General features: G+C 36.0%; 4 protein-coding genes across 9 annotated transcripts; 1 reads left to right on the top strand and 3 right to left on the bottom strand.

Moving 5' to 3' along the window:
* Positions 1 to 96: 96 nt before the first annotated feature.
* LOC21410397 (RNA-binding protein 25) lies at positions 97 to 6005 on the bottom strand. Of its 5 annotated transcripts, XM_024168131.1 has the most exons (8): positions 4731 to 4772; positions 4425 to 4527; positions 3588 to 3835; positions 3285 to 3437; positions 2251 to 2683; positions 1443 to 2117; positions 757 to 1331; positions 97 to 608 (listed from the first exon to the last, which is right to left on the bottom strand). In XM_024168131.1, the coding sequence occupies exons 3-8, from the start codon at positions 3801 to 3803 to the stop codon at positions 357 to 359; spliced, it is 2304 nt and encodes a 767-aa protein (XP_024023899.1). In that variant the 5' UTR covers positions 3804 to 3835; positions 4425 to 4527; positions 4731 to 4772; the 3' UTR covers positions 97 to 356. The 5 variants fall into 5 exon arrangements, with proteins under 5 accessions (XP_024023899.1, XP_024023896.1, XP_024023901.1 ...); XM_024168128.1 differs by lacking the exons at positions 4425 to 4527; positions 4731 to 4772 and adding an exon at positions 5292 to 6005; XM_024168133.1 differs by lacking the exon at positions 4425 to 4527 and having other exon boundaries at positions 4731 to 4795.
* Positions 6006 to 6952: 947 nt separating this feature from the next.
* On the top strand, positions 6953 to 14572 carry LOC21410396 (ubiquitin-like-specific protease 1D). Of its 2 annotated transcripts, none has more exons than XM_024168190.1 (14): positions 6953 to 7425; positions 8060 to 8111; positions 8560 to 8642; positions 8741 to 8985; positions 10419 to 10467; positions 10711 to 10973; positions 11071 to 11103; positions 11223 to 11318; positions 11954 to 12056; positions 12240 to 12337; positions 12609 to 12731; positions 12923 to 13037; positions 13617 to 13724; positions 13881 to 14572. In XM_024168190.1, the coding sequence occupies exons 1-14, from the start codon at positions 7054 to 7056 to the stop codon at positions 14028 to 14030; spliced, it is 1890 nt and encodes a 629-aa protein (XP_024023958.1). In that variant the 5' UTR covers positions 6953 to 7053; the 3' UTR covers positions 14031 to 14572. The 2 variants fall into 2 exon arrangements, with proteins under 2 accessions (XP_024023958.1, XP_024023957.1); XM_024168189.1 differs by having other exon boundaries at positions 8548 to 8642.
* A 1474-nt stretch (positions 14573 to 16046) lies between these two features.
* Positions 16047 to 21259, bottom strand: LOC112092296 (deoxynucleoside triphosphate triphosphohydrolase SAMHD1 homolog). Its single transcript, XM_024168106.1, has 18 exons — positions 20996 to 21259; positions 19855 to 19892; positions 19743 to 19765; positions 19127 to 19233; positions 18984 to 19035; positions 18819 to 18903; positions 18356 to 18446; positions 17905 to 17943; positions 17695 to 17762; positions 17530 to 17592; positions 17268 to 17323; positions 17111 to 17184; positions 16934 to 17026; positions 16747 to 16848; positions 16564 to 16644; positions 16389 to 16480; positions 16256 to 16271; positions 16047 to 16126 (listed from the first exon to the last, which is right to left on the bottom strand). Exons 1-18 carry the CDS (start codon positions 21098 to 21100, stop codon positions 16121 to 16123), a joined length of 1191 nt encoding a protein of 396 aa, XP_024023874.1. The 5' UTR covers positions 21101 to 21259; the 3' UTR covers positions 16047 to 16120.
* A 2334-nt stretch (positions 21260 to 23593) lies between these two features.
* Positions 23594 to 26179, bottom strand: LOC112092295 (dual-specificity RNA methyltransferase RlmN). The gene is made up of 8 exons (XM_024168104.1): positions 25807 to 26179; positions 25611 to 25713; positions 25416 to 25513; positions 25175 to 25311; positions 24938 to 25046; positions 24491 to 24682; positions 24244 to 24380; positions 23594 to 24001 (listed from the first exon to the last, which is right to left on the bottom strand). The coding sequence occupies exons 1-8, from the start codon at positions 26131 to 26133 to the stop codon at positions 23713 to 23715; spliced, it is 1392 nt and encodes a 463-aa protein (XP_024023872.1). The 5' UTR covers positions 26134 to 26179; the 3' UTR covers positions 23594 to 23712.
* Between the last annotated feature and the right edge of the window lie 1656 nt (positions 26180 to 27835).

The raw sequence follows: 27835 nt of genomic DNA, 5'->3' as shown, positions 1-27835 counted from the left end.
CAATGTCTAACATATCCAGAGTCAAGAATATCCAAACTCATCCTATATTTTTATCCACTTTCCCTCGAGTAAAAGCAACCTTTTTGAGAGAGAACATTATAAGAGTTTTTAACTTTTTATTGCCATCCAAACAAGAAATCAAGAATTAATGGGTGCCGAAGCTACAAGAAAACAATAATGGGTTTCATTGCTTATGGGGACGATGAAACAACCGAAGAATATGTCTAAGCCTAGACAGCCATCCATCTGATTCTGATCCATTCTAAAGGGCGTCTGAAAAACATTTCATCTCAACTGGGGCAATAATATTTTACTAAAGTCAGCATTCAGCATAAACAAAGGAACTAAAAAATGCATCATGTTCTAGATCTCGAGGAGAGGCCCGTCTCCACCTTCTTAATTTCGAAGATGAGCATCCTCCACATCTTGAGAACAAACATTTCAGCTTCCTCATCTAGAATGGATTGAAGAAGCTGCAGCATGCCGTCTGCTTCGACATGTTCTTGAGTACTAGATACAATGTAGTCTACCAGTGTGGCCTCTTCCTCTCCTAAAAACTCCGTAATCTTTTTCGAGATCCACGGTCTCATTCTCTCGTGAAGTGCATGCTGCGAAACAGATTATATCAAGCACAAAAACACAATGATAAACTATTAATAATGAAACTCGATTACTAATTCTAAAGAGCATTTATAATAGGAACTTGAACCAGAATTTAAATTTTGAATCTTGAATCATAACCGTGAGAATAATTACCTTGTCATAAACAGCCCAATTTATTTCATACGAAAATAACTCCTCCTTGGTCTTTGGGATCATATCAATGAGTTGCTTTGCATCCAAAAGCTTCTTATTATTTGTTGTCTTTACTCTGTCCCCACCATATTCTCGATCTGTTGTATCACGAGTCTTCTCCTTGGTTTCATTTCTAGTGCGATTACCATCCTCATCATATCGGTCTTTTGTGCGTCTACTTCTTTCCTTTTCAGCATCAAGCTTCTCGTCCTTGGAGCCAGTATTTGATATTCGCTTGGCAAATTCAGCAGCAGCAACCAAATTTGGTTGAGTTGCCCCTGAAGCAGTCTGGACCGCTTGTAGTTCTTCCGTCGAATAATCAATGGGAACCAAGGGCCTCATCTTTTTCTCCTTATGTGCATCATCATCATCCTCGTTGCTAAAAACAGAAGGTACAGCAGTACGTTTACCAGACCCAACAAGACCAAAACCCAATTTCTTAGTGGTGACGTTGCCACTATGTTGTGTATCCGATGCAGCAACTGATGCCATGGTCGATTCATCAATGATACCACCATTTTGTAGAATCATGTCACCTATCACATAAACAAATCTCATTCAAAACAACACAGAGGGTGGGAACAGGTCCTGAGAAGAGGGAAAAATAGAGAGAGAGAGAGAGAGAGAGAGAGAGAGAGAGAGATTACCGATACGATTGTCATGACCAGAATCACCCTCATAATCCTTATCTTTCATTTCAGCACTGGATTCCTCAGCCAATACAGCCTTTTCGGTTCCATTTGTTACACGATCAGATGAACTCTCCAAAAGATCTTTCTCTTGCTGTCGCTGCTTTTCCTCTTCAGCCCTCCTCTTGGCCTCAGCAATTTCTTCTTCCTCTTTTTGCATGTCAACCAAGTCATCTTCCTTTTCTCTTAGCCTTTTCTTTCTCTTCTCCTCCAACGCACTTCTTCGCCACCTCTTTCTTGAATCATCATCATCATCTTCCTCTTCATAAATAATCTCCTTCTTCCTTTTGCGTTCCCTATCTTTCTCTCTCTCCTTCTCATACTGACGTTGTTTCTCCTTCTCCCTTTCCCTATACTCCCACTCTTTGAGATATTCCTCATACTGGCGCTCAGCTTCCTCCAACCTCCTCCTTTGCTCCCTCTCTTTACGTATCCGCTCCCGCTCTGTTTCTCTTTCAAATCTTTCAAGCTCTCTTTCCTTTTCTCTTTTGAGATCACGCTCTCTGTCTCTGTCCCTGCTTCTTCGATCATGCCTTCTATTCTTATCAGGTGAGCTTGCTTCAGTCCTATCATTCTCACTTACGAGTTTGTTCCCACTAGTTGACTCATCATCATTTTTTTCTTCAGTTGCATCTGCAAGATCAGGATGATGTGAGAATACAGCTTTGGAGAACAATTAACTTAAACTAGCAATATTCTCCTTCTAAATTACCAAAATCATGAAAATAGATGAGAACAAGATCCATCTCCTTGATGAAGACCTTACCATTTCTCATATCTGCATCAGAGTCTCCATCCCTTGATTTAGCTGGCAGCTCTGAGTTAGAATTCCCAGCGCCTTCACCAGATGCTTGTGCAGGAGGTGGAGGTGGAGGTGGAGGTGGAGGGAGAGGTTTGGTTTTTAACCTCTCCTCAATCATGCTTGTCAGCTTCCCCATTGCTTCCCGATCAGCTTCACTGTCTTCATCCGTGACAATACCAAAATTTGCATTGTCATTTTCTTTATTCCCCGAATCACTGTCTTCCTTCGTTGGCTCCTCTGCAGTCGGCTTCGGAAGGTCGGTCTTTTCATCACTTGCTGCACTTTCATCCTCTTTCATAGCAGGTGAAGCTTCAGTTGCTTTGAGCTTCTTAGAGTTTTCAGTTTTCTTTTCAACATATCGCTCTAGATAATCTCTCGTTGCTTGGTTAACGTTTAACTGTCAACAAGACGAGTAAAAGAGAGCAAAAATCACATGCTGAGAAAATTTCATAAACTAACTCAAGGAGAAAACAAAAATACTATTTTTTCCTACCAAAAAAAAAAAAAAAAAATCATATGCCTATGGTAACCACACCAGTTTTCAAACGTAAAATGCATAATAATGAACAAGTGGTTTTTTGCCGTTTGGGATGAATAAAGTTTTAGATTCGTATGCATATAGTAAGTAGGCCTCCAAATGTAAAATTGATAAAGAACAAGCCCTTTTCTGCCTTTTGGGATGAGTAAAGCTGTAAATAAGGTGTTCATTCTAGGACATTTGGGTTCATGAACTGTGAGTTGTTGTAGAAAACTCTGGCAAGAAAACCCACACAACTGGCCAATGGAAGCTATAAATTACATGAAACCATTTTTTTCCCTCTTATCCCAAAAAAAAAAAAAAAATTGGCAACCATATAGTAAGACAACATGAATCAAGCAAATTATAATTACTACATTTTTTAATACACAGCAAGTCTGATAAACAATAATAACAAAACAGAAACAACAAATTGAAAGTCATGTGATCAGCATGAACAAAGAGAGAAGAATAGACATACCACAAGTTCTTGTCCGTCAATACTAAATTTGCTCAACAAGCGCAATGCACGAAGAACACCTTCAGCAGACTCGAATTCACAAAATCCAAAACCTCTAGGAGTCCCATCAGTGGGATCTTGAGCACGTTTCCAAGCCTTGACAGGTCCACAAAACTTCACAGACATGAAACTATTAGAAAACTATGAAGAAAAGGCTCCAAAGACAGCATGCACATACATATATATACATATTTGAAATAATGTAAATGAACACAAAGCCTATAGGTAGGCACACAAGGATCTTATATTGTATACAAATCCTACCTGAAGGACAGATAACATAAAATCATTTTCCACAGTTGGTGCTATCTTGCCAACATATACAGTGGTTTGTGGTTTCTCGGCTGGAGTAACACTAGGAATGACTGGCCTAACAATAGGGGGAATGATTGGGCGAACTCCAGGAATCCCTGGAACAGGAGGGCGTGGTAGCACCCCAATTGCTCCTGGTGGCCGTGGAGAAAATGCATGCCGGACCATCGTGGTATAAGGAGAAGGAAAACGAGGAAGTCCTACATAAACAAAAATATATATCTAGGCAAATGTATCAGAGAAAGTACACATACTACAGTCTGTGCCAACAGCACAACTCCACACTACACATATTTACGGAAAATATAGGCTAAAAAGAATAACTAATGTTGTTACCACACATTAAAAGCATAATAGAGATGGCAGCATAGGCATTGCAACAATCACCAGCTGAATAGAAAACCTGAAGAAAACATTAAAAAAAAAAAAGGCATCGTTTCTTAAACCATAAACATGAGAATTGGCCTTACCTTATGCATACACTTGTGCCATCATATCCTTCTCATCCAACAGTGGCAAACATTTTAAAGGAACAAAGAAACTCCAACTAGATCTCATGCGGAGAAAGAAGTTGGTAAAACTTGTAGAGTTGTACTTGCATATGAATATGATCATTGCTATTGATATTTACTTTAATCAGCAAGTGGTGTAGGGCAAGAACAAAGCAAAAGGGAATAAAAAAAGGAACTATAAACAGAAAAAGTCACACTTATACGTGATCACATGCCTATGTAAATATAAAAGAAGAAAGAGATAGCCTTTAATTGGAACTTGGAAGGATTTTGATACCTCAGAACACAAGGCCAATGACCACTCAGTTGTAAACATGGTGTGCTTCTGGCAATTCATAACCCATGAAAAGGAAAGTACCCTTAAACTACCAGAATGCATCCTAATAAAATGAATACGACACGATCATAGATCATTTAGCATGACAAAAGAGGACAATATAATTTGCTAAATCTAGTTACATCTTTTAAGTAGTGGTAAGCTCCAACTGCCAGTTATATAATAGGAATAACAGGCGTTCCAATTGATACTTATTATTCCAAATAGGCAAATACAAACAAAAGAAACAAGCAAATATGTGCATACCAAAAAAGGAGTTGTAGAAGGGTGATCTCTAAGCAATATGAAGCATGCCTTCCAAACTTTCTCACCGTATTCAATCAAGACACTGTAGGAGAAAACATCCTGTCATCGATATCCTCTATCTAACCAACACGAATTCTTTTAAGAAACTCCGAACTCTTCTCTAACAGACTCTTCCTCAACATTTCATACAATTGACCTCATATTCAACCGATCCTTATATTTAAAAACAACTTTTCGTTCAAAACACATCAGACTCTTCAGATTATGATGTTATCTCTTTTACCAGTTTCCTATCTACTTATTAGAAATAAGCTAGATATGCTGTTGCAAATCGCAATCAAATAACTCATCCCATAGCTGCAGCAAAGCAACTGACAGAGATTCCAATTAGCCATTATCGGAAACAATTCGAATCAGAGTAACGCCAAAACTTCGAAATTAAGACTCAAAAACACAATTGGTGCAGAAAAGAAGTATAGAAATCTCACAAAAAACAAGTCGGTAAAATACATAACTTTAACAAGCGAATCAACTCGAGATATACAGAGACGAATAACCCACCAGGTGGAGGTATAGTGCCTTGAGTAACAGCACCAGGCACGGCCGTGAATCCATTCGGTATCGGAGCATACGAAGGTCTCAACGCAGGGTTTGGAAACTGACCAGGCTGGACCTGATAATGCATCAAAGGTTGCGGCGGCACCGGTACCGAAATAGGGACCCCGGCGGCCCCGCCGCTGGCCGCCGCGGAGCTCACGCCGGGAGGCTGGACGCCTGGAATTTGGAGGCTAGGGTTTTGAAAATTTGGAATCGGAGAGAACTGCGGAACCGGACGAAATGACGGCGCCGAGGGCGGGACGAAGGAGGCGGCGACGCCGGAGACCGGCGGAGGCGCGTAAGAGATAGAGGGAGGCGTTGGAGGCACTTGAGTTGAATTCGGACTAGGGTTTGGCGACGATTGCGTAGGTTGAGAAGCTTGTGACGACGGTGGTGGCGGTGTTGGAGCTGGTGGAGGATTGGGGAGGTTTGATTGGGAGGTAGAGTTTTGGTCTTGAGATTTTTGAGGGTTAAATTCCATGGTAGCAGGAGAAGAAGGAGCGTCCGCCATGGATGAAATGAAGAAGCTTCAGAGAAAGAGAGAGATCTGGCAGTGAATGGAATTTGGTGAATTGTGTGAATTTCGGTTTTGCCGTTTCAGGTTTTTCTGTGCCCTAGAGAGAGAGAGAGAGAGGGAGAGGGACTGAGGGAGGGTTGCTTTATTTTTTTTTTCCTCTTTTTTTTTTTCCTCCTCTTTTCCCATTTGTTTAGTCGGCTCGCTACTAAGTAAAACCGGCCCAAACAATACTCCAACCCAACTAGGCTGAGGCCCAAATATATGCAGTTATTGGCCCACATACTAATTTCAGGCTCGGCCCGGAGAAATTTAGTTACGTATTTACTTTTAAATAATATTTTTAAGTTAAATAACTATATTAATTAAGTATTAATATACCCATACATCAACAATTTTCTGTTTATGTTATTTATTTATCGAGTATAATTTCTGTTGTAAATAAATTATGGTTGATACGAACACTTGATCCATAATTTTTTGTAACCTCTTCATTATGATCTCTATTAGCATTTTATAACCTCTCAATATTTTATATAATCATATGTAATTTATGCCCTTTATCTGATTTGTACATATTATTTTTGGCTCAATATGTATTTACATCGTTTATAAGTGAATATATTTCTTATTTTCAGAAAAAAAAACATTTAAACGAACATTTGAAAACAAATTATTATTAATTTGTTTAAAGTAAATAAATGAGATAATGAGAACTCTAGCGCCAATACTTAAAAGAGAACAAAAAAAAAGAATTTTTCTATGAATTCTTAAAAAATAGACTATCAATAATCTCATATTCTACAGCTTTTTTAATATGATGATTTTAAAGATTTATCTCTTTTATTTTTGCTGTTAATGAAAAATAGCAACGCAGTCAATTATTAAAGAAAATAGATCAAATAATCAATTATTTTGGTTAGAGTTTGAGAGGGAGGAAAAAAAATATGAGGGCATAATTAGAAATTAATTTTATGATTCTTTTCCCCGTTTCTTTTTGGGACCTTCGCTGCTTTATTAATAATCTCAAAACCCTTCGAGAGAAAAAAAAAAAAAAAGAGAGAGGAAAAAGAAAGGAAGAGGAAACGGACATAAAATTTGAAGAGAGAGAAAGTTAGAGAGAGAAAGGGAGAGAGGGAGAGAGAGAGAGAGAGAGGGAATCAAGAGGAGAGAAGAATATAACGCAGAGGCCAATCTGACAGAAGTGTATGCATGGAAGAGGGGAGTGCTGCAAAGCAGCCATTGGAGCTTGACTGGAACAAGCTTTTCTACGAAGGAGACGACGACGGGCCGCCACCATCTGTGGTGATCGTCAACTCCAAAGCCCTCGCCGGCGAGAACTGGAAGGAGCCGGCGATGGCCGCCGCCGATTCCGCCGATCGCCGTCCTGCGGACAAGCACGAGACGTACGAGCAGATGGCCGATCATGTGCTCCTCGAGAGGATTAACAGCACCAGACAAAGCATCCCTAATTTAATCCGCACATTGCCCGACAAAGGCGCAAAGCTTCGAGAATCTCTCAAGTGTATGGAGGACGAGAGGGACCGGAGGAAGCTCCGACGGGTTGAGACAATTCACTTGGAGGTTTTTGACTTTTGATTCTCCTTTGCTTTTTTTTTTTTTTTAGTTTATGTTATGTTTGGTTGCCGAGAAAATGGCCGAAATGCTGTCATTTTCGGTTGTGAATTATGTTCAGATTCGAATTTTTTTTTAGAAGTGTTCGGTTGTGGAAGGAATAAGATGGAAAAGGTGGATTCTGGGTCTTATGCTTAAATTTAATATGCAAATTATTATGTCTGAGCTTTCTACTTTGAACACATTTGGTACATAAATTGAATTCTTGGGCGTACAACTAGAATGCTTGAGCTTTCATGAGTTGTCAGTTTCGATTCTTCACTCTGGAGGAGTTTCTCTTCTGTGAGTTATTTGGTTATTGGATAAAATGAGAATATGTTGCAGATAAACTTTCAATCTTTTTTTGGGTATCATTTCCTTCTTTCTTTACTCATTCGATTTGCTTCAAATGGAGCCTAATTTTCGAAGATCTTCTAGTAGGCTTAGTGAGATTTCCATCATGGGCATGTGTAATCTTACAAACTTTTATTTTACTAGGTTTATTATTGAATGTTCATGTTAAGTTCTTGGCAAGGACTTAAACTCTAGATTTTGCAATCTTATGCAGGATGAATTCTCATTGCGTTTAATTTTTGTTGAACAGGAAGGTGATGGATTTGAGAAACCCACACAATCTATTAGCTCCAGTATTGTGGGTGAGGATTTCAGCAACTTTTCCCCCCATCTTTTAGACCTTGAAGATTATAAATATTTAACAATTTCATTCAATTAGATTTACATGATGCTAAAATTTTTGAGATTCTAGGAGTGGCGATTTTTTGCGAGCTGGGCTCTCCCTACAAGCAATGATACATTGTATCAATAAGTTGCTGTTTGATAAAAAAAAAATGGTAACTTTGATAGTTCTTGGACTGTTTGGAGATTATATGTAGAACATCAGTCGTGATTAATTTCCTCAAAGTGCTTTTTTATTCGGTTTGCAGAATGAAATTAAAAGAAAAAAGAAAAAAAACTGTAAATAATAGATAATAGGCTTTTTGGTTCTGATTTGTGAAGTGCATTTTAGAGCTGCGATGTATCATAAACACCATATCTGGTTGCTCCTATATAAGAACCTACAATGTATTATAGGTGGCTCTAAAGACTTCAGAAGAGAGAATATGGCATCTCAAGACCAGAGACAGTCATCTTTCGGTACATCTTTTTGCAAGAAGATAGACGGAAACGTATGGTGCTTAACTACGTATTTTTTATCTAAATTTCATACGGCTTCGTTTCAACCATTAATATAATTACTTATGTCACTTGCAAATTTGTTAAGCAGACAGACTGTGGCGCAGTCCAAGCATTTGGTAAAGAGATGTCAATGTTGGGTCCATGTAAGCATCAGAAAATGAAAAATGGTAAGGAAGTCTCACAAAAGCGAAGGCATAGAGACCCATCATTAAGACGCTCTCCCTCGAAACACCAAAGGAATAAACATAAATCAAATGGCAATGAAAAGGACAGAGCTTCTTCCATTTATTGTCAAGACATTAGAGAAAAGTTTTCCAATTTCTATCTGAAGATGTAAGTTGTTTTTCCCTCTATACTTCTGTTCCTTTTTTATTATTTGGAGAGGGGATACTATCAGATTTTAGGAAGATCACCGGTGTGAAGAGCGGCCTTTTTCAGCCAATTCCCAGCATTATTCAGAATTTCTTCTCTCCATAATCAGCCCATTTGCATCTTTGTCTCAGAAACCATACAGGGAGAGAACGGGGTGCACTCATGGGACTTTAAGTTCTCTAGAAATTTATCTGAGAGGGAGATAGAGGAGGTCTCAAAACTCGTCTGTCCATAATCTGCCTTTCTGTTGGGGTTCTAGATAGACAAGTGTGGGGTTTAGTTCGAAGCTCGTCTGTCCAGAATCTGAGGCTTTTTTCAGTCAAATCTTTTTTTTTTTTTTTTTTTCCATTCTTGATTAATGACCCCTAATGCTACCCCCTTTGAGCTTTTCGATCTTGTTTGGAAATCCCGTATTCCTTCTAAAGTTAAAATATTTTGTTGGTTACTAAAGTTTTGGCAAACTGAACACTCACAATTTAATGCAGCGAAGGAAACCGTTTGTCTCAATTTCTCCATGTTAGTTTTTCTTATGCAAGAAGAGTGGTGAATCAATGGACCACGTGTTTTTGCATTGTCCCTTTTCTTATAGCATCTGGTGTTTATTGTTGAAGAAGTTGGGACTTTATTGGGTCACTCCGAAGATCTGTAAGGAGTTGTGTGTGTCTTCCTTTTGGTATGGACATAACAAAAGGAGAGAATATTCCAGCAAGGAGTTTTGTGACCTTCTCTTCTCAGATCTAGTTAGAGACTGGTCATCTTTTTTTATAGATTTTTTAGGCTTTTGGTTCATCAGTTGTAACATTTTTTCCCATTTTATCTTTAATAAAAAAAATTTTGAGTTTCTTTTTCAAAAAAAAAAAAAAAAAAAAAAAAAAAAAAAAAAAAAAAAAAAAAAAAAGAAAGAAAGAAGAAAAAAAGAACAGAAACAAAAGGAGAGAACATTTGGGGAAAGTAGCAGTTTTAGCCATTTTTTGGGGTACATGGTCGGAGAGAAATCCTAGAATTTTTTCGGGTCGTGAGGAAGATTTTACCATTATCTGGAATGGTAAATATTCCGTTGCAATTTGGGTCCATAAAGGATAAGGAATTTAGAAGCCTGTTAGCTGGGACCCTTTTTTTGTAGCTTAGTCTTTTTTTTCTTCTCTCTTTATTTTTTTGTTTTGTTTTGTTTTGGCTCTTTTTTTTTTATGCTGTATTTTCTTTGTGGTTATCATTTCCTCTTTTGGCTGTACATAATTCATATTATTAATACAAGTTTCTTGTTTCGAAAAAGAAGAAAAAAAAAAAAGAGATCACGTTACCATTAGTACCAGTTTGTAATTTGAGATGTGCTTTCCTTTAGCATGCTTGAACCCTCAATATTTCATTTTACTCTCTCTCTCTCTCTCTGATAGGAACGAGGCATTTCCAGTCTCAGATTCTAATGCGTCAAGGCCTAGGAAGGTACAGAGAACTCTTTAATAACTCAGAAAATTATCTTGTAATTTTGGGAGTCCCCCCTCCCCCTCTTAAAAGTAGATTAACAATCTCTCCTCTATTACTTGAAGTTATCGGAGACGATAGTGCTCCCCCAGGATGAATCAGTACTGCTGCCCTAGATTTTTTATTCTATCATCGTAATTCTGTATTCTTTTAAAGTTCGTCATCTTCATTCACTCAGAATCCATGGTAACCTTGTTCGACCAGGAAGAGACCATTGTTCTTGTAGATGAGGAGGAGCCTCAGCTTATAGGCACAACACAGGAGGAGGAGCCTCAGCTTATAGACACAACACGAGAGGAGCCTCAGCTTATAGGCACAACGCATGGGGAGCCTCAGCTTATAGACACAACACCAGAGGAGCCTCAGCTTATAGACACAACACCAGAGGAGCCTCAGCTTATTGACACAACAAAGGAGGAGTCTCAGCTTATAGAGAGAGAACAAAAAGCGGAGAAACCTGATGAATCGTAAATATCCAATACTTTAATTTTTTTTCCCTCCATATTTCAATTTACAATATGAATGTGTTTGATCAATAATTTGAATGTCCCTTAAATTTTTCAGAATGAAAGATGTGAAGATCTACTACCCTTCAAGGTATACAAAGCTTGCTTCTTACGGATGAGGCCAATTGACCTTGTTGAATTATGAATGTTAGTATTTTCTTATGAAGCCTGTGTATTTCATTTTTTATTTTTAATGTTAAAAACTTCTAGGGATGATCCGGAATCTGTTGAAATTTCTTACGTGGACTTTGATTGCCTCGCCCCTGAAGCCTACTTGACATCAACTATCATGAACTTTTATATGCGGTAATTTTTATAAGTATACAGCTCGTTTTCTTTGTTGCCACTATTTCTGTCTAAGCATTTTCTTTTTTCAGTTGCTTTATCTCTACGTATGATTATTCTTTTTCCCTTGTGCCATGTTGAGTATCAATAAAGGTTGTTTCTTATGCCTAAGACCATCTGATCTGTTGGGCACTGGGGGGGTTGGGTTGGATGGGGTGTGGCTTTAAGGGTGGGTGCAGGTTCAATCTCGCCTTGTATCATAAAAAAATAAAATAAAATAAAATAAAGAGAGAGAGAGAGTACTTTCTATTATTTGATCGGACTTTTAATAAAGTTTGTTTCATGTTAAAAAGAAAAAGTTTGATTTCCTGGCTTAGAAACTTTGGTGCACGGCAGTTAGAAATTATGGTAAACTAGTCTATTGGTTATAGATTTTCTTTATGATACTGGCATGATCTTGATTGTAACCATTCCACAATATTTTGCTTGATGTTGTTGGTTTTTTGGACTCTTAATCAAAGGTCACTTTATCCACCCTTGAATTGCTGCAACCTCTTTTCATTGTTTGTCTGCATATTTAATGAATTTTCTGTTGGATCATTGTTTTCATTGTTTGTCTGCATATTTAATGAATTTTCTGTTGGATCATTGGCTAGGTATCTACAACAACATGCTTCTCCAACAAACAGGGTGATGCGTGATTGCCATTTTTTTAATACGTACTTTTACAATAAGCTCCAAGGGGCTGTATCAGATAAGGTAGTTTGTTCTTTTCTTTGTTTCTCCCTACTTGTTATCCCCCAAGAGAGCACTATTCATTCCTAGAGGATTGAAATTATGGTCCAAGTGCCAGGGCAACTTGGTACCGTTCTTTACTATTTTCCTGATGTTTAACAGCAATGTCCTTTTCCTAGTTTTGTAATATTTATTATTAACATCTAGGGAAGCGGCAACAATGGATTTTTTGTCAAGTTCAGAAGGTGGTGGAAGGGTGTAAATATATTTCAGAAGGAATACATACTTATTCCAATAAATGAAAGGTATACTTATTCCAATAAATGAAAGGTATGTTTTTTCTGCAGCTATAGAGTGATTCAGGAATAAATTAAACATGTGAGTATATGTTTCCTCTTAAGCGCGCGTGTGTGTATGTGTTTTAGTTTATTATTATTTTTTAATTACTAGTATTCCACCTAAGATATCGATTTCTTTGAAATAGTGCCGAGCTATAATTTCTGCTTTATTCCCCTTTTCGTTTTTACCATAATTCAGGCACATTTTTACTCTTCATGATGTTTGATGTGTGTCCAGTCTTCATTGGAGCCTGGTGATTATCTGCAACCCAGAAAAGGAAGAACGATCAGGACCCATTGTACTTCATTTAGATTCATTAGGACTTCACTGTAGCAGAACAGTTTTTCAAAACATTAAAAGGTGAGACAAAAGGTTCTTTCTTAATTTGGTCGTTAGTGAATAAAAAATTTCAACTAAAAAGTTTTAAAAAGTACATAAATCGATCTCAACATTAATTAGGTATGGTATGGAAATAGCTTTGTTTTATTTCAGGTTCCTAGATTAGTTTCTAAAAAGTGTAAAGTATTTCATATGTTGATTTTAATTTGTAGCTTCTTGAAAGAAGAATGGAAATATTTGGCCCGGGAAGTTTCTCCTTCAGATCTTCCTTTTGCAGAAAATATATGGAATCATCTCCCTCGAAGGATCACAGAAAAACCTATCGCGGTAAATTTTGTCATCTAGTACTTTAACTTTGATGTGAAAAGTATTTGAATTGTATATACTTGTCTATCATATAGTTCACGACATATTGAAAAATGCACGTTAGGGCCTCATACTTACCAAAGGCTATCATAGATTCATAATCATGCAAATACCCTATCTAAGAATAAGTCTGCAAAAGACAATTTCATGTTTTTTGCTACCAATATTTTCCAGTTTCATGGTTATGCCTTCAGCTTTCTTATGCTAGAAGCAATTTAGTTGTTTCTAACCATTCCTTTTTATTTTGGAAAGTTGATCAAAGAAATTTGGCTGGCTTCTTTTTGCAGCCTAGGCCCACTTATCAATTTGTATGTGTTCATATAGATTTATATCAGTATAAGCACAAAAGTGCTCTAAAGCTTTATTCGTGGGCTTCGGATTCAATTAAGCTATTAATTTGGGACTACAGAAAAAATTATGTTCTCGGTTGCTGAATTACAGCTGCTGTGGAGATCTTCTTCTTTTCTTGAAGTATACGGTTAGACTATGACTTTCCACCTTTTTTTTGTTTTTTGGGTGTTCTTCAACATGTTCCACCAGGTACCCCAACAGAAGAACGAATATGATTGTGGTCTTTTTGTGCTTTTCTTCATGGAACGTTTCATAGAAGATGCTCCTGAAAGACTCAAGAAGAAAAATTTAGAAATGGTATCTTGTTATGTTCTTTCATACGGTTCCTGTTAATATGATTATGATGAATTAATTTCTTTGCAATAGGATCTTTAATTTTTAAAAGAATTGCAAATTGTCTCCATCTAGTTTAATTTCACGCGATGTTTTGTGGATTCTATTTTCAATTTTCAGTTCGGCAAGCGGTGGTTTAAACCTGAAGAGGCCTCCGGCTTGAGAGGGAAAATTCACAAGTTGCTCATGGAAGAATTCAAAAATGCACAAAAGAGTAGTTGTACATTGGACTCTTCACCTTCTTCTTCTAGTGATGTCTTAGAAGGATGAATCAAAAACCCAAGTTCAACAAAGGGGTTAAATTTGCTTCAAGTGGTGCTTTAGAAGAATGAATCGAGGCCAACCCGAAGGTCGGATTTGGTGCACGTTGCTACTAATTTCTCCAATGCAGTCTTTGTATAGATCACATGATTGGTACATCATACAGATAACATTGCTTACAACCTACTTTCGTCTCAATCTGTAAATGGTCAATCATCTTTGTAAATGATGACAGTTTTTGGTGACTTAGGAGCTCCTCTAACTGAAGACTAAAGTTGAGGAGCTATAGTTCTGAGAGGTGGCGGTGGTGATGGTGGTTCTTTAAGCATAGACGTCCACCATCTACCCCCTCTAAGCTGACAAGTTGTATCCATGGCTTTTAAAGTAACATCCACTAACTTGGAATTTTAAGGATTTGTATGAGCTACAATTTTTGAGGATTTGATGAGCAGGAATGGACAATATAGGCTAAGCCTCAAAGGAGCAAAAAGAGTTGTATAAAATTTATGGTAGAACTATAATATTGTTCACATTTTTCTTAGAATTTATATGCGGGCTCAAATTTGAATACTAGAAGATGAAAATATACAATTCAATCAAGTAGTTGAACAGAAGTAGTCCGTTGTACAAATGATAATAATTGAAATAAATTAAACAGCTTAAATTGTCTCTCTTTTCATCTTTTAAAGGCTGATATTTGAGCGGCGAACATAATTAAAATAAGAACATAATTTATTTTAAAATTTAAAGGCAGTTTGTTTTATATATTTAAATTTAAATTATTGATTCAGTATTTTTTTTTTATAAAAAATATAAATTTTATATGTCAGAATTAATAATTATAATTTAAGAGTCGTTTGTTTCATATATTAATAGCCCATTTGGTTGGAAGATTCGTTCTCTGATTCGAATCATGGTTTATGGTTCGCTACAGTATTTTTTCTCATAAAAAACACACGTAAATAAAAAATGGTTTTAATCCATAAATCAAACGGTCAAATTATACTTTTGCTACTGTATTTTTCTCATAAAAAAATTTAAATTTTAAATGTCAAAATCAATAATCATAATTAGAGTATACTTTCTAAACGAGTCCTTAATTTTCAAAGTATTCTATTGTGGGAGTTCTGCGTTTTGGAAATGGAAAATTTTATTTACACCCTAAATTTTTATTAAGGCACCCCAACATATTCAAAATTTGAAATTGTTTTCTTTTTAATACCAAAATCTCATATAATCACACAATTACCCTTATGCACACCCCATATTTAAACCATTTTTATTGAAAAGATTTTACTTTCTTTTTCTTTTTGGCTGATTTTTCATTGAATGAATTTTTCTTTTTTTAATAAATAGCAAATCTCGACTCTAATTACTAAGAAAATTCTCAAACCCCATCAAAACTCCACAGCAATGGCTTAGAAAACTGAGTGCGATAAGAGCAGAACATATATTGACGTTCATTTCAATAACTTTTTCTTTTGAAGTTCGTATATTGCAAATGAGGAAAAAAAAAAAAAACCTCTTACTCGGATTCGATTCTCAAATAAGTTTATCAAGCAAATGAATACCATAAACTCGTGAAAACCACTTGTTAGAATGTAACTGTACATATATCTATATGATCGCGAATCCGCGACATTCAGATCGTGAATTACACCTTTTTTTTTAGTTTTATGTTATACAGGCATACGCTTGGTCATGAATTTACTTTTTTTTTTTTTTGGTTACGAACATAAGAGTATCTACTTGAATAGAATAGGCCTTCCCAACTAAAAGTTGGATGAGAGGAACGCTTCACTAGCGGCCAACACCCGACGCTTTTTCTTGTCAGGAGTCGCATGAACCTGCTTTTTCATGCCATAGGTATTCAGCTGAAAATTTTCAAATGCTTCAGAAACTGCTTCGACCTGCATGATTTATTTCATTCGTAAGAATAAATCCAAGCCAGACCAAAACCTTTGACTCAACAATAAGAGCATATTGAATTTTTTGCTTCACTTACCAGTTCTGGCCTTTTCGCGTACACTCGAACTATCATATCTTGGTAAAACGCAGGCAGCAAATGACTGATGCGGTCATCTTGGATTGAGAATTTCTCATTGCTATCATAATCCCGGCAAAATCACAATTGTTTAATTGACTACGCAAAGTTCGAGTCTTCGCAACCAAACATTGACAAGAGTATCTATAACCAAAAGAATGCGAGAGTCCAGCATTTAGAGTTATAGTACCTTGAAAAACTTGATGCTGGACAACAAGTATATGCATGAAAAGAAAAAAGAACAGTTGTAAAAATAGATAAGAAAAAGCAAAATCTAGTGACGAGTTTTAAGAAAATGAAGAGTTCCTATTCTCGGGGTTTACCTTTCCAGAGGGTTATTTCTTCCTCGAGTCAAATCAATTTTAACATTGCTCACAGCAACATCTTCTTCTCTTAATGTAACACGGCCAGATTTCTGATTGAAAAAGAATGCATTAGAATATCACAAATCTACAGTGGTCGAAATGGGAGCATAACATATGGTCAAAATTTTTGTACCTGGGAACAAATTATGTCTTGGGGAGTGATAACTTTGAAGTAGTCTATTTTCTCCTTTGGAACAGAAAATTCGTTACAGAACTGAAAATCAGATGAGAGTGTTAGAATGTGAACAAAGGTTTAAGTTCTCCATTGATGAAAAATAAAGGACGCACTGCCTCCTACTCTTACTATTTAGGATACCTGGTATAGATCTCTTCTCCGAATGCGTAGGACCAAATCTCTAGCCTCCTTGAGCTCTTGCTTAGAAGAGGTTTCAATTGTCTTCAAAATGGAGTCATCCAACTGAATTTGAAAGACGGTCACTTCAAGGTATAACCATCTAAAATCAACAGCTTTAACGAGAAAATAACGTGTGTAGCTAATGAACCTTCCAAAATTCAGCTGGTTGGTGGATCTTCGACACAATTTCAAGAGAATCATTTGCTTTTATGAGAGCATCTACAACCATGAGCTCAATAGCCTGAGAAAGATTAGAGTCCACTCTCAGATTGGAAAAGAAACATGTGATGTTTAAGATGTAACAAGGAAGGTGTACTTCTTGTACCTTCACTTTGGCATGTGTGTACACTGTTCGATGTAAATCAGCACGAGTGGCAAATAGTTTGTGGATTGTCAGATCTGATAAAGATTCAAGAAGTAAAATGAGGGATGTAATAATTAGCCATTCCAAAATGGCAACAGAATCTTCAAGATTCACTCACACTCCTTTGCGCGATAACATATCTCATCTTCCATAACTCGCATATTTTCCATCAACCTGCAATTCAGAATGAAAGTTCAATTAAAAAGCCCTTCTTGTAATGAGTTTGTCTCTAACAAACAATAAACATGTCACACAAACTTTTAGCAACTTCAAATGACGAGTGAACCATAACATGGATGCTATAAATTTGAGGGCTTGAGCTGAAGAGTGCACCGTAATATAAACACTACAAAATTAAGGGCTTCAGAAAATGTCAAAACCTCTCAGATTGAAAATTGCATCCTAGACCACAAGCTCGAGAGTCACGGATAATGTAATCAAACCTGCAAAGAAATTATACGTTTATCCCAAAAACTTTTAAGACTGAAATTGTGAGAGGAGTGGAGGTGGGGTGCTGAAGATGAAGCCAATTAAGAGTGACTTACTTGTCAACATCTATTCCAGTTCTGCCATTGGCAACAATATCATATAGGAAACTTTTATGCTTCACGCTCTACATTTCAGATTTAAAAAAAAAAAAAAATGGAAATGATTAGAATAAGATATGGAAGTGGATACAAGTAAAGATCACAAACATTAATAAAACGATTTCCAAGGGGAGGAAAAACTGGAAATTAAAACTTATGATGAGTTACCTTGCAAGAATCATGTTCAAAGCTAGCAGTAATCATTTCCTGTCATTTTGAAGGAATAAGGATAGGTAAGATTCACAAATAATGAAGAATCAAATACTTTTCATTCTTATAGTTGCAGTTAATATCTATCATCCTTCATGTGTGAAACAAGCCAGTATAGAAACATTTAGCATTTGGAGCGGTCTCACACAAATAGTATACCAGAAAGGGATATCGATTGGAGACATGGAAAAGTGTCTGTGAGCAGTCTCAGCAGAACAAAATTCGACATAATGAAATTAAGTGGAAAAGGAACTGCTAGAGCAATGCGATCCTACCATTTATATATTCCTAGGTTTGAAAAGAAAACTTGCATCTTTCTGCCTATATGATCAAATTTTAACAGCTCGGAAAACATTGCTCCTGAAGACATTACTGTGAGATAAGTAAAGACTCATATGGCATAATAAACCTTCACTCCTTTCAGGGTGGCAGAATCAATTTCAATATTGTGCTCATCAACAATGTAGTCTATCATTTCCACAGACATGTCCTCGTGAGACCTGCAAAATAGTAGAGATGATAGCCAAAACTGGATCAAATCCTCTCAGCAAAGACATTCACCAGTTATAACCACCAAAATATTTTCATGCTTGACGTGCACAAAGTTTTGTCACAGCTTCTTTAGTTTAAAGTTCTTATTTTTCATATTTTGTTTATGCATTCAAAGTTAATGCACGAAGAAAAAAGGGAAAGAAAAAGCAGGGTTTGTCTTGAAGTTGATGAATCTAACAACTATACCATCCTATACTTGTTTAGATGATCAGATCAGGGCAGTTCTAACGAAAAGGCAAGTGATGTGTTGAATGTAATTTTCTTTGGACTTTTTATGGATATAAATAAAACCTAATCAAATTGAAGACTGTTTGAGTCACCATTTATGGCCATTAAGAACCCGAGGCAGGAACTCGCGCTCAAACAGGTGGCTGAAAGGCCCATGGCCAACATCATGAAGCAATCCTATACAGAGATTAAACAAGATTGGTCAATCAGATTACTTGGTCTAAATTATTTGCTGCTATCAGGAATAGTTGGATTACCGGCAAGTTTTACCGTCTTTATATCATCACGATCAATATCAAGCTCCAATCCCTGTGTGGATGGCATGCAAAGGAGAAAAATATTTCACTAGTAGGTTCAACTATGAGAAATAAGAATGATAAACTGTGAGAAAGATTCCTACTTGGTAAGCTGTAATTCTGTTAATAGCATCACCCGCTAGCCAGTACACCCCAAGTGAATGTTCAAATCGAGAATGTACACCACCAGGATAAACCATATGTGTCAGCCCTGGATAGAAGCAAGACAACTCGAAGGCCTCACATATTATATTCCAAAAGCAAACGTTTTTTTGTGAAGAAAATGTCTGACAGCGAACTAAAAAGTGTGTCTGAGACTCGGCTCTAACACAAATTTAATGTGGAAAAATATATTTCAAAACTGTATTCATACTTCCACTAGGCCAGCAAGCACATCAAGAATTCAAGAAGTTTGCACGAAATTAAAGTTGTCTAGAAAGCTATTACATCTATCATAGATAGATTCCATTTCATTGGATTCCTTGTTTTTAGGAAGAAATAATCAGTTTGCATTCTGAGCGGCAGTGGACCGATTTATAGATTATCAAAATTCCCTAAATCCATAAATTTAGGAGATTTAACATAAAGAAAGTCAGTTATTATCAATGAATAACTAACTTCTGAAATCCACAGGCGACAGTTGAATCAAAAAATAACTTTACAATTTTGCTTTGCTACAACAAACGCGACTTTTTTTTTTTTTAGCAGAAGTCTACTTACCAAGTTGCTTCAAGTCACGAAGCCTGCAGTTTGTGGTTACATCATCAGCAAATCGTCACAATAATTGAGCTAACAAAAATGTTACCCTTGCTTGGAAATTAATCTAACTTACCTCTGAAACTGTTCAGTATCAATGAACTTCAAAAACAGCTATAAAACACAGATAAAAAATAGTAAGCAGATGATTTTTATATTTGTGTACAGTCCAATAAACATTGACTTTATACTTAATCAATAATATATTAACATACTAACTCACAGTGCGGAAAAATCTGTCCGCCTAAAGGAATCAAGAATATGTCTCTTAAGCAATTAAGATGTCGTGTCGAAAGGAAATTCCCTTTAATTACAAATCTACACCTCAAAAAACGTATACAATTCAAATTCTCCAGGTCCTTGCATTTATCCGAACCAAAAGCTCAATGATTTTACTTTTTTTCTCTCTTAAAAACCTCAAATGATATTGCAGAATATTACAGTAATGAGTCTTTTTTTTTAATTATAAAAAACTTTATATTGAAAATGGAAATCAATACAAAGGAAGAGAACAAGGGGTCCTCGAAACAAAAAATGAAAACTAACGACAAAACAAGGAAAATTAATTCCCAAATATCAATGATCTATTACATTAAAAAAAGAACTTAATGAAAACAACTATTTGAGAAGAAAAACCATTAAAATTGATTCAGTCAAATTTCTAGCTCCAAATCATGCTACTAAGATTCATCTCGATATTAGGTGCGGCGTCGATGAGATAAACCGAAAAGAAATTAGGGGAGATAAGAGGATCAAGATATTTTAGTCCGAATCGACGATTCTCCATATCATAAAATTACGTTCAAAGGAGAAAACAAATCTGCGCAGGAATACACTAGTATACACAGAGACTACCAGAGAAAGAATCACATAGAATTCAATCCAAACATGAATAAGCATTCTAGAGTTCACATAGAATTCAATCCAAACACGAATAAGCATTCTAGAGTTCACATAGAATTCAATCCAAACATGAAGAAGAATCTATCGCCGAAGCGAAATTACACTCGTTCAATCTACATCGTATCAGTTCGACTTGAATCTTCAAGAGAAAAATCAAATTCAGTTAATTAACTTGTTTCAAATTTAAAATTCATCACCTAGAGAATCAAAACACCGCAGAGAAACGAGGACGAAAACGAAGATTCGAGAAGAAAAACCACAGTAGACATAAAAACGCAGAGATAATCGAATGAAAAATTCAAATCTGATCATACAGGTTCAAGATAGATGTTGCCGTGAACGTTGTCGCGGACATGCTTCAGCGATCGCCGGTCCTTGGAGATGAGCGCCCACACATCTTCACCCGGAGAAGCTCCCATTCTTCTCTCAGTCAACCGGAAAATGGAGAGAGAGAGAGAGAGTGAGAGGTGATTTTGCGTGAATGCAAATTAGAGAATAGAGAGGGAGATGAAATAGTAGACAAGAGAAGTATGTCTGGAATTTTGGAATAGCGGGAACGAATATATGCCGCCAAAAGGCGTTGGCACATCTACACGATTGCTCAAGCGCGAGGAAAAAACTGTAGTCCGTTTATGAATTTATTTTTGACAGTTTACAATTATGTGATTTAATGTGATAAAAACATTAAATATAATTTTTTATTAAAGTTTTTAAATATAATAAAATTAGAATTAAAAATTTAAATTAATAAAATAAATGAGGTATTTTAATTTTTTTATAAATTTTTTATTTTTTTAAAAGTCTCTTTAATTTATTAATTTAAATTTTTAATTTGAATTAAAATGTGATTTTATATGATAATTGTTTATTATAATAAAAAATTAAATATAATATTTTTTAAAATTTTTTTATTTTAATAAAATTTAAATTAATAAAATGAAGGAGATTCTACTCTTTTCCGAAAAATGTGTTACGTGTAAAGCAGATGGATAGGGGTCAGCAAGAGTTGACGACGCGTACTGTGGAAATTGGAGGACTTCTTTATTTTATCTAATTTGTCACTTAGTATGAAAAGACAAGACAAATGGAGCTATAGCTCGTTTCTTAGGATAAGAAGAGAGTTTAGTAAAAGATTCGTACTCTAATTTAAATTATAATTTATAATTTTTTATAATAATTTTTTTATAAAAAATATATATAAATTAAAAATAATTTTAATTTTATTATTTTAATTTATAAACCAATCGTAATTGAAATCTTAGAACGATGGCAAAGATGAGTTGTCCATCACAATAATCTGCCCACGTGGCTACTTTCGAGGGAGTTGTTAGTTTCCAAAGTTCTTTTAGAGAAGAAACAATTTGTGCCATAACGTTGTTGGCTTGTTGCTCCCAATCACAGCGAGCTTCTCGCGTCCTTTTAAAGTGTTTTCATGGTATTTTACCAGTTCATATATTTATTATAATTTTTATAACTTCAACGTTTGAAATTCACAAATCACAAGGTAAAATGCATAAATTACAGATTTATTATAACTTTTACAACTTCAACGTTTAAAATTTACAAATCACAAAGTAAAATGCATAAATTATTGTATTTACAAATTGATCGTAATTTACATAATTTTAATGTTCGAAGTTCATAAATTTTAAGGTAAAATGTGAACTACCCAAAATTATCTCCGGGCACTGTACAAGTTCCCTCTTAACAAATTTAATTTCAATTTGGTTATTGATATTACCACTTTTCCGTTGTACTTTCATCTAACTAAAGTCTAAGATTTTCATATGATGGAAGGCTTCGTTGGAAGCTTTTCTAGGCAAGGACCAGGGTTATCCCAACAGGGGACAAATGACAAAAAACACTATAGACCTTAACTAAATTATAGGCCTTCGTAATTCAACACAAATTGATAGCAATAGCATATTCTAGTTTGGAAGTTAGTGAGAATTGATTCAGCAGACCCTAATGACAATACCCAACTGGGAGAGAAGGGGAAGGCCCGTTCATTTCACCGATTCGAGTTTAGAATTCGAGTTTTGCTACAGTAAAAATCTCTCAGAAGCAGTCACATCTAACTTTTTTACTACAGTAAAAAACTCTCACATAAAATCACATTTTAACTCGAATTATAAACTCGAATCAACGAAGTGAACAGACCCGCCTTGCAATGCAAAATTGATAGTAGGCTTACGTACAAAATGTGACAATGGAGAAACTTTATAAAACGGAATGGCTACTTTAAGTCACACCCAAATTATAAGTTGCATTTACAATTCATATTAAAATAATTTTATTTTTTATATGAAAATAAAAATAAAAATATTTTCAATTTCAAATACAAATCATTTTTAAAAATGTGTTTAAAACCCGTTTAGTTCGCTGATTCGAGTTTTTAATTCGAGTTGAGATGTAATTTTATGTGAGTTTTTTATTGTAACAAAAATGTTTGATATAATTATTTCTAAGAGCTTTTCACTGTAACAAAACTCGAATCGATGAAATGAACATAATCTTAGTAGTTTTATCAAGAGATTCTTTTCAATATAAAAAAACTCATTAATATCTTTCTCTGCTCGAGAGAGGAGAAAACGAAAACAAAAAATGAAAAACAATTAAAAGTTATTTTTTATTTTTCTCTCATTTTACACTAAATTAAAAAATCGTTTTCATTTTTATTTTTTTACTTTAATTGTACCAAACGCCGTTTTGAAATCGTTTTTATTTTTTTCTCAAAAACGTGAAAAACAAAAACAATTTCAAACACGGCAATAGATTTTACAAGCAGTTTCCATGTTGAATGGTGTGCGTACGGGCTATAAAGATAAATCTCCCTAGATTTTGGTGTTTGTCATTCTGTCTTTGTGTTGTTTTAATTATCTTGCTCTGAGTTTTCCATGTGATAGGCGAAGTTGGAAAGCTCCTAGGCATGCCATGCTAGCATTCCGTGATAGAAATTCACCAACAATTGGCACATTTGGTTTCCATTTTAGGTGACAATGGACCGATTTTGCCCTAATTATCCAATGAGTCATGCAGAAAGTTCGATGACTGTACGGAACTTCTCCGGCACACGTAGTACGGGAGCCTTAAGAGCACCAGGCTTGCCAAGCTGACCGCAGGCAGCCATCTGATCATCACCTCTACTAAGCCGCAAGAATACAACGCATCCTGCTTCAGCCAAATGATTTCGAAACTCTATCATCTTTGCTTCACCGGTTGGTCTGAATTGAGATCCACTGTGGGGATTGAATGAGATCAGATTGACTTTGCACGGAATACCCTGAACAAGATCTACAAGCCTCCTTGCGTCCTCGATGCTGCAAAGTACGATGAATTAGTACAATAAGAGGAAAAAGAAATGGAGATGATCGCTAATTGGGACTAATTAATGTGAATTCTGACAGTCCAATCCTTTGAGACAATACTATGATGATGTATAAGATGCTGTACAACGTCTGAACTTAAAATCATGAAACCAATCTTCCTGAAAATCCGCATAGAGAAAAATGAAAATACATCCAAACCAAGCAACACGAAGAAACATAAAAGTCAATCTAACCTGTCATTAACACCGGCAAGCATTACATATTCAAATAGGACTTTATAGTTCTGCTTGAAGCGAAGTTCCTCCCTTAGGGTCTGAAGAAGCACTTCCAATTTATATTTCCCGTTGATTGGCATAATCCAGTTCCTGACCTGCAAAATCAAACCACAATCAAGGTTAAACATTTATATTTTGCTGCAGAGCAATAATGGTTTTGTGTGTACGCATGACTTGCACACGACGATAAAGTTGAAAGAAATACCTCATCAGTTGTGGCATTCAAACTAACAGCTAAAGCACAGTTGGACTCTCGTAGGAAACGCTTCAGCTGAGGGACGAGCCCACTTGTTGACACAGTGACCTTTCGAGGACTGAAATGCAAGCCTTGGTCATGCACCATGATGGCTGCAGCTTTGATGACATTGTCAATGTTGTGAAGCGGTTCTCCCATTCCCTGAAAGTATGCATCACAGCTATTATAAGACACCAACAAAGAAAATGTTTATATTCAGGCCTTTTCCCCCCTCTTTTCTAAGCTCAGAATCAGAAATAAGATAAGGTTCGAGAGGTACATACACTAGTAGACTTTGACAGGGAAAACATGTCAATATATAACATTAATGAAAACATGCGACGATTTCCAATCTGGTTTTCAATATACTGCTAAAAGGCTATGGTTGTCTAACAACTCTTTTGAGGGCTCACCTACCATAAACACAACATTCGAAATGAAACCGACTTCACTGGTGAGCAGGCGCCTCGCATATACAGCCTGCTCCACAATCTCAGCTGCAGTCAGATGTCTCGTTAATCCCATCCTGGAAAGTTGTAAAGGAAGAAATATAACCTTGCACAGCTTAGGCAACTAGAAACTTGGCATTTGGCAACAACAAACATATATCGAAGCATAGCTTTAACCAAGAATGGAAATGAAAACAAAGCTCACCTGCCAGTGTAGCAGAACTGGCAATTCATGGCGCAACCCACTTGGCTCGAAACACAAACGGTATTCCGAGTTCGACCACTGTCGCAAGGTATAACAACGGTTTCTATCACCAAACCGTCTGCCAACGCGAACAAAATCTGCAACCACCACCTGTGAGTATCACAATCAATACCCAGAAGCTATACAAGCCACAGAGTCTACCAAATTACATAAACAAACAAGGATAGCTAACAATGTCAACCTTCTTAGTTCCATCTAATGCCGAGAGAATTTCCTTCAAAGATAACGCCTTGAACTCGGCATTTTCACTCAGCATCTTCTTGAAATCCTTATTCAAACCTAAAGAAAAAAAAATTCACAAATTTTCAAATCACACAAAAGTAATTCCCTTACGAACACAAAAATTAGACTTAAACAAAAGCCAGAAAGTATGAACCTTCCAATTCATCACAGTGATGAGCCCAAATATTGTCCCCATACAAGCGTTTCCACAGCATTAAAGCCTGGCCAGGCCTGAACCCCTGTGACTGGACCCATTTCTGTAATACCACCATATTTTCTCTTCGTCATTAGAATTGTAACTCTCAATCAATCAAAAACAAATAAATAATGATAAAATAAAACACACATACTTCAAGTTCGGAGTATGTCATGCCCTTGAGAAGCAGCTTGGAGGACTTGGTTGGAGCTTCAGTTCTGTTAATTCCTCTATCGGAGCCGAAATCGAGGTCGCCCGGTGCAAGAGAACTTGACGAAGAAGAAGAAGAAGAAGAAGCGGTGGCCGTCGAGAGCGAGCGACGTGGAGAGGAGAAAAGGAGAAGGAGATTATGTTGTGGTTTGGAGAAAATGAGGGAAGATGGTTCTCTGTGAGATGAAGATGAGGGAAACGGAGGGGTTGGTGAAGGCAGAGAGTTGGGCCTGAAGCGGATGCGTCTCAGCCACACACAGCCCATCTCCATGGCGATATGGAGATCTTTGACACACCTCGGAAGTGAGAAAGTGAGAGGGTTCTGTACTTTTGGCGGCTTAATTCCTCATCCCACTCTTTTTATTTTTATTTTTATTTTTGTTTAATTTAAAATAATTAATACGGATAGTCCTAACCTTCCAATTTAGTTCATATCCTTTTAATTTTAGTAAAATAATCCCCAATATTATTAATAAGGTATGTTATTTTATCAATTTGAGTTTAAAATTTAAATTTTATTACAGTATAAAATTCTCAGAAACAGTTACATTTAACTTTTTATTATAGTAAAAAATTCTCAAAAACAATCATATTTAATTTTTTTACTACAGTAAAAAACTCTCACATAAAAGCATATTTCAACTCGAATTAAAAATTTAAATCAATAAATTAAACGAACCATAAATCAATACAATTAAAACATTTTTATCCAGTTGTGTTAAATTATTCACGTTAAAATCTATATGACCCGATTATAAAGGTTATTTTCGTAAAATCACAAGGTTTTTTTTCAAGCATAATAAATATTTTGAAAAACATAATAAAATATAGAAAATAAATTGAAACCTAAAAATATATAACTCTTTCTTTTTTTGACAACTCAGGACTCGTTCAGTTCGTTGATTCGAGTTTTTATTTTGAGTTGAGATGTGACTTTATATGAGAGCTTTTTACTATAGCAAAAAAGTTAAATGTGATTGTTTCTGAGAGATTTTTACTGTAGCAAAACTCGAATTCTAAACTCGAATCGGAAAAATGAACGGGGCCTCAGTCTCTCTCCTCTCTTCTCGCACTCTCTACGACCACCCTCCGCCTCCACGCTGCGGACTTGGTGCCCGGATTCCGCCGATCAACCCTACTCCGCCATCCCCTCCCCTCATTGCAATGTGGTTTCCTCAAGACCCGCATCAGCCGTCGTTCTTCTTCCCCCATTGCGCCGCTCATCGTCACCTCTTGAACGCCGCCGCCGCCTTAGGATTTGGGTTTTAGTTTTATGATTTTCGTTGTAATATTGGTTTTGTGATTTTGTTTTCGCAAAAAGATCTTCGACGGTGGAGGGGCAGCGGGCCCTAGGCACCCCTCGATGGGGGTAGGAATGGACAGTGGGCTAGAGGCGGCATGATGTGGGCATTGATCTGAAGTGGGGTTTGGCGCCGAAGGAAGGAAGAAGATGTGAATAGAAGAAATAGATGCCAAGATCTGATTTTGTTTTCAAACCCATATCTATTTTCTTCACCTTCTTTTTTATATGGTTGAAGGGTCTGTTTAATTAGTTGATTCGAGTTTTTAATTTGAGTTGAAATGTAATTTTATATGAGAGTATTTTACTGTAATAAAAAAGTTAGATGTGACTGTTTTTTTAGAGTTTTTTACTGTAATAAAACTCAAATTTTAAACTTAAATTGGTGAAATGAACGGGGTTTAAATGTTTTAAAGCTCGTTTAGTTGGCTGATTTAAATTTTTAATTTGAGTTTTTAATTTGAGTTGAGATGTGACGTTACGTGAGAGCTTTTTACTGTAGTAAAAAAGTTAAATGTGACTGTTTTTTAGAACTTTTTACTGTAACAAAACTCAAATTTTAAACTTAAATCGGTAAAATGAACGATACCTTAATAATATTTATGTTGGTGATTTGTGTTGTTGAAATTCTTATCTTCAATCTATGTTTGTGATTCAATTTGATCTCTGGTGT

The sequence above is a fragment of the Morus notabilis genome, unplaced genomic scaffold (genome assembly GCF_000414095.1).
Source record: "Morus notabilis unplaced genomic scaffold, ASM41409v2 Scaffold99, whole genome shotgun sequence".
In the NCBI taxonomy this organism is placed as follows: Eukaryota; Viridiplantae; Streptophyta; class Magnoliopsida; order Rosales; family Moraceae; genus Morus; species Morus notabilis.
Note: the sequence above shows the minus strand (reverse complement) of the source record. Positions and strands in the feature narration are given on the sequence as shown.